The 6475-nt window shown below is 35.8% G+C and overlaps 1 protein-coding gene across 1 annotated transcript; it reads right to left on the bottom strand.

Moving 5' to 3' along the window:
* Window positions 1-5371: 5371 nt before the first annotated feature.
* On the bottom strand, window positions 5372-6129 carry LOC104215193 (uncharacterized). Its single transcript, XM_009764947.1, has 2 exons — window positions 5715-6129; window positions 5372-5619 (listed from the first exon to the last, which is right to left on the bottom strand). The coding sequence occupies exons 1-2, from the start codon at window positions 6127-6129 to the stop codon at window positions 5372-5374; spliced, it is 663 nt and encodes a 220-aa protein (XP_009763249.1).
* Between the last annotated feature and the right edge of the window lie 346 nt (window positions 6130-6475).

The following is a 6475-nucleotide window of genomic DNA, read 5'->3' as shown; positions in this document are numbered from 1 at the left end:
ATATGGGACCTGATAAGGTTATTTTGGTTTGGGCTTTCACTTTGATCCAATTCTTTTTGGGCTTGCATTATTTTCCAATTACTTCAAGGGAATATCGACACAAAGGTACTAGGGACTCTTATACAAATGTACTGCCCAAACAAGGGATTTTTATATACTTATACATTATTGGAAACTTCATGATAAAAAATATCTATATTTAATTAATTACCCGACCTAAACAAGTTTTGTCTATAAAATATATACATTTCACCTTAAAAGGCTCCCAATCCATTATTTGTGCATTCAATCAAGGGATTTAGTTACACCATTTTCCTTTTTTCTCTCCTCTGTCCCCTCTTCTCTCCAGATTCTCTCTTTCTCTCCATATTTCGAGTAAACGGAATGCTTTGAATAATAATGAATTTCCTAACTAAATCTGCTACTCTAACAGACTTTGCTCAAAATTCTCTTGTTTACTCTTCTTTTTTATCTTATTTATATACTGTTTAAGTGTCAATAGATGAGCTAACCTCATGTACTAGTAAAGATAGTCACTGAATTGAATGATTATGAAATGAGAATTCTCTCCAACTATCTTATGGTCCAAGAAAAGCACGTGTTGCTTCAATTCAAAACCACTACAGTAGAATTAGCAACTTGTTTAATTATAAACTGCACCAATTAACATCACTTAGGTGTTAAGTACTCCAAAAGTCTGAAGGTCTTTAGCCCATTGAGTACTAGCTTTTACGTAGCTAATTATTTAATCAATCATACAAGAGCCAGCAAATTACTGTCGTTCTAAAATATTCTGGTTTTACGGACAGCATCTGCTTGAGTAATTTAAAATAATTAAATATTCCTGTTTGAGTTAAAATAACATTGACACTTGGACAGTAAGTTACAATGTTACTACTCTTTATGGGAAAATGAAAAACAAGAAAGAAAGTAAAATTCTAAGTTACCGTTACACCATCTTCTCTTATAATCAAAATTCTTGCATTTTCTTTGCTATCTGTTCATATGGATGGGATAGTAGTGGTCGATATGTTAATTTCAATGTCGAGAAAATTGTGATAACTCGGAGTCAAGTTACGACGCATTACTTTCAGCCATTGCAGAGCATCTACCAATTGATATATAATTACAAGTTTCATACATTATATATATCTAGCTATATACAACTACAATATTACACCATTTAAATATAATTTTTATATAAATTTTATATAATATGTCTTTTGTATGAGAGTTATACATAGTAAAACAAAGTTCATACAACTAATTATATAATATACAACTTATCTAAAACGTTAATATATTATTTCTACCTAGTTATATACAACTACAATATCATACCACGTAAATACAATTTTTATACAATATATATTTTGTATCTTATTTATACATAGTAAAAATAAATTTCATACAACTAATTATATATTATACAACTTATCTATAATTTTCTACATTATTTCTACTCAGTTATATACAACTACAATATCATACAACTTAAATACAATTTTTATACAATATTGTTTAACTTTTATACAATATTTAAATTTATATATATATATATATATATATATGTAAACTTTACTACAATTTCTGCAGTATAATGTATGCCATGTCTTCTCTTCTTCGAGTTTCAATATGAAATTCAGCCAAAATAAAGTCTAATCTTCACCAAAACACCCTCAAAATTGAGATATAAACTCCAAACGATATTCCCAATTGTTTGCAACAACAACCTTCGAATTCAAAGTTTCAAAGCTTTTTAATGGCTATCAATGGTGGAGTTGCTGCTCCCTTTTCCTTTGCTTTACATTACTGGAATTAGGGATTGAGAGATAGAGAGAGACGTAGAGAGAATTCCCAATTTTTTGCAACAACACTCAATTCAAATAATTAATATTTTTTGAAAACCAAAATTCGAATTCAAAGCTTCAAAGCTTTTTAATGGCTGTCAATGGTGGAATTGTTGCACTCTTTTCCTTTGCTCTACATTACTGAAATTGATTCTTAATATAAAGGGATACTCATTTAATTCCTAAAGTGTATATAATTGGTAAATTTGTATATAGGAGGTAATTAAATTGAAACTTGAGTAGGGAGGATAATAATATTTTCAATAATGTATAGGTATGTAAAAATCCTCCCACACAAACAGTTTACACCCCGTATAGCCCCATAATATTTACACTAAAATTAGCAAATATATGTTTACATTGAATTTCATGCAGTATTATTTTTTTACCTTCTTCCCAGAGCTACCATAAAACCCTCATTTAGTTTTTTTTAAAAAAAAATCTATGTACATGATGCATAAAAGTAGATATACACTTTTAACTCTGATACGTTATATATTATTATATATATATTACATATACAATGTATATAGTATACAAATAATATATCTACTTTGTATAACCATGTTTAAATAATGTACTTACATTGTAAATCAATGTATAATAGATCATTAAACATTGTTATACAATGTGGATACATTTTGTATATGGCAAAATCGGAGGGTCCAAATCCTCGTCATCGAGGCACCTCAGAAGATCATCTCGAAGCCTCGAGGCTACAAGGCTATGGTCGAGTTTCCTCCCTCGAGGTTCGTCGACGCCTGACGTATGGACAATGTTGACCATGGCTGATGTTCTAAACATCAATACAACACAAGAGGGGGGAAGGTGATTTGTGTGGTACCCAATTTTTCGATCTAGAAGAACCTGGTTCTTCTAGATGTTCTAACTGCTACTGTTGTGGAATTAAAAGTACAGAAAATAAAGAACACAGAGATTTTTACGTGAAAAACATCTGGCTCAAAAGGTAAAAAAACCACGACCTACTACTCATTAGGATTTTCCCAAACATCCACTAAAATCACTGAGCCAAAATAGCGTTTACAAAACTCTTTGTAAACCTAAGGATTAACTCTAATCCCTGTGTAGCACACAACCTCAACTGTTGCGACAACTTCAAGTTAGCCTATAACTTGAATACTCAAAGTACCTATTACAAATACTTCTATGAAAGCTGAAAAGGTACAACTTTAAACCACCTACTACAATTGAACTAGAATAAGAATAAACACAACGAAACTGGTTCTTTTATCTCGTTCAAGTAGCTTAAGGTTTGCACACTTGAATTACACACGAACTGCTTGCAAAAAGCGTTGCTATTTTGCTCTCTATACACGTTTAACTTCTGCGTATGTGCAACACCTATAAAAGAGAACAATCACTGTTATTTAATGAGTTAGTAATCAGAGTTTGATTGAGACTCAATTGCTGATCTTCCATCGATGTGGAGTCCTTGTTCAATACAAACTCCAACCCTATCATTTATCCGAATTGTGTGATTATGTCCTCTTCCCATAAAGAGACTTTCTCTCCTCATCCAATATGCAACCTTTTCGATCAGTTCAGGAGATATTGCTGCTTGATTACTGAGACTTATCTCCTTCACGTGTATCTCACATGTCTAGGTTGATAAATACTATGCCTCACATGATGAACCTGGTCCATGACTAAGTTCATTTGTCATTCTTCAAAACTTCACCTGAACTTGGGCCAACAAATTCCCCCTTTTTGATGATGACAAACTCTGTGCTTTTACTAATCAAAGAACCTATAGGAACTCAGCTTGACCATCAACACATTAACTTAGAATTTTAACTTATCATCAAGGACCAGATTTAATTAGGTTATAAATATCACATTATTCAGAATAAAGAGTAAAACACAATGTCTCTTCTCCCTTTTGGCATCATCGAAAAGTTGCATGCATTGTGAATCCCAGATTTTAGTAATTACTCATGGCCACTTGGGCAACTACAAATGAAAACATGGATGAAATCATCAATAATCAACAAACATATTCAAACTATTAAGAGCAAAATCTTCATAGAACAAGAGAAACAACAGTTGTCATTGATAAGATATGTTTCCACCAAAAAACCACAAAAAGAAAGAAAAACTTCCAAAGCATGAGCAAAAAAAACGAAAAAGTCCCTAATCTGGGTCACCGGGGGTACTAGTTTGGTTCAGAAGACAAAAACTGGACATCCTAAGGCTTGGAGGAACTAGAGGGCTGGGTTTGGAGAAGGTTGAGCATATTTTGAAGCATCCCATCACTCTTTTCCTTTTCTTTTGCTAGCTCAGTTCTAAGGCCATCTCTTCAGTTTCCAATTCAGCTACACGAGCCTGGAGCCGAGCAATTTTAGCATCCTTAGATCCACAGCCTTGAACCAAAGCCCTAACCTTGCTATTCACAGGTGTCTTCAGGGATGAACCAGGTTCAACTGGGGTGGCATTGACTGGATAGTCACAAGCCAGAAGAGTCTTGACGCCAAAGTGTTCCTTGCTTGATACCATATCCCATTTCTTCAAAGGCACATTCAGCCTATCCAGAACAGTAGTCAATATGAACCCATATGGTGTGGCATGAGCCTTGGAGCCATTTATGACCCTGTTCAGTAATTTGACAATAAAGGCAGGCCAATTGATCTGCATTCCTCTCACATGGCACTCCATAAGAACCAGGTCCATGTAGTTGGCAGTGTGCCTCCTCTCCTATCTAGGCAGCAGGCACTTGTTAACAAATTCAAACAAGACCTTGTGCTCAGGCCTCATCTCACTTTTCTGCACAAACCTGGCTTTAGGCACATCTTTAGCAGTTGAGGCATCACAAAAATTCCTAGTGATTTGAAGAGCAGTAGGGAGAGAATCTAGACATGGCCACCTTTGCCTTGTATAATCATCATACCCCTCACTAGGTATGTCTAGAATCTTACCCAATTTGAGTGCATCAAACGACACCCTTACTCCTTTCACTATACTGGTGACTACCCCATTTTTCACTATGGCATTGGCCATAAACACAATCAATTCTTTCCTAGCCAGCCTCCCATCCATTTCAAGGACCATGTCCTTTCAACCTTATGCAGCTAGGGCATCCACCAGTCTTCTCATTCCTGGCTCATCCAGGTCTCTCAACAGTCTTCCTTTAAAAAAATTTCTTCTGCCAAAGATGGCAAACCTATCTTGTTCCTTTTCAGATTCCTCTTCTTCTTCTTCAGTAATTTTTACCTGCTTACCTTTCACTGCAGATCTGGTTCTTTTGGCTAAAGAGGGTTCATCAGATACAAGTTCAAAGGAAGACTTCTTGGAAGAAGCCTTGGCCCTTTTTGGTTTGGGTGTAAGAACCTCCACAGTTGTTCCCCTTTCTTGATGGACCAGTTCCATCTCCTCTTCATCTTCTTCTGCAACCTTATAACTCTCCATAGACTTTGCTTTTCCTTTATCCTTCTTTTTTTCTTGCTTTCTTCTAGAGCTTTTTGTAACTCATCTTCACTTTGTCTGACCCTGCTTCTAGTGGCTCTTCACTTAGGTACTGAAGGTACAATAGGTTTTGGGGATGACATTTTGCTTTTCTTTGTTGGCTTGGAAGCAGTTTGAGCCTTTTGTGTGGAAGCTTTACACTTCTTTGGATCATAACTGGCCCCAACCCTCTTCAGAAGATCAGCCAGTGTTTCTTCAACAGATGAACCAGATTCATCTTGTTGCTTGCTTAGATGCACAAGCCCTTCAGCCGCCTCCCCAGAACCACTTCCCCTTGACTTGTTGCCACCTTCTTCAACACCTCCACAGATAGCCAGAACGTTTTCTTTCCCATTTCCCCTCTCATCACCACTTGCTCCCTCTCTCTATTTTTCTTTCTTTTACCTCCACTTTTACTAGATTCAGCCCCCTTTATATCTTTGACAGGACCAACCAAGACAAACCTATTTTCTACATTTTCAACCACAGTAGAGAGTACCACACAAGAACTTACCTCACCAGGGGTTTCTTGAATTTTGGCAGTGTCAGAAGACCCATGTTCTTCTCCTTCACTGGCAGAAATAAAAGCTTCAGACTCAGAGCTTGAGTCATATTCTTGAGTAGGACTTTCCTTCCTCTGGCTAGCTTTCAATTTCTCATTTAGAACTTTTCTTAGAGCTCCAGAAGCTATAGTTTTTCTGGCCAACATTTTCTGTCTACGAAACCAAGGTTTTGGAGTTTCACTAGGGGGTGTAAATGAGGATGTATTCGAAGGGGATACTGGTGGGGGAGTGCCAGGATTATCTTGGGGGTTAGTCATGGTGGATTGTTTCTTAAGAAAAATTTGGGAATTTTGGAGAGAAGAAGGGCGATCAGAACTTGAGAAGAGTTTTGATGGTTATGGACTAATGAAGAAGATGTGTGGCGTGTATTTAAAGATGATTAGACTTAAATGCAGTAACGACAGCTTTTTCAGAGGTCAATTAGAAGTCTAATCAAGATGTAATTCCGGTCTCTTAGTGATTATTAGGCATCGCTAAATTTTAGGCAAAAATCCCGGTTTTTAGAGTTCTAGGGGAATGAAACTGGTTCAATGCTCAACGGATAGAATTTCTGAGAATTTGATGAATGTAGGACTTCTTCTCATGATTGGAAAAATAATCTTT

This window comes from Nicotiana sylvestris, chromosome 3 (genome assembly GCF_000393655.2).
Source record: "Nicotiana sylvestris chromosome 3, ASM39365v2, whole genome shotgun sequence".
Classification (NCBI taxonomy): Eukaryota; Viridiplantae; Streptophyta; class Magnoliopsida; order Solanales; family Solanaceae; genus Nicotiana; species Nicotiana sylvestris.
This window is presented reverse-complemented; position numbering and strand designations above follow the sequence as displayed.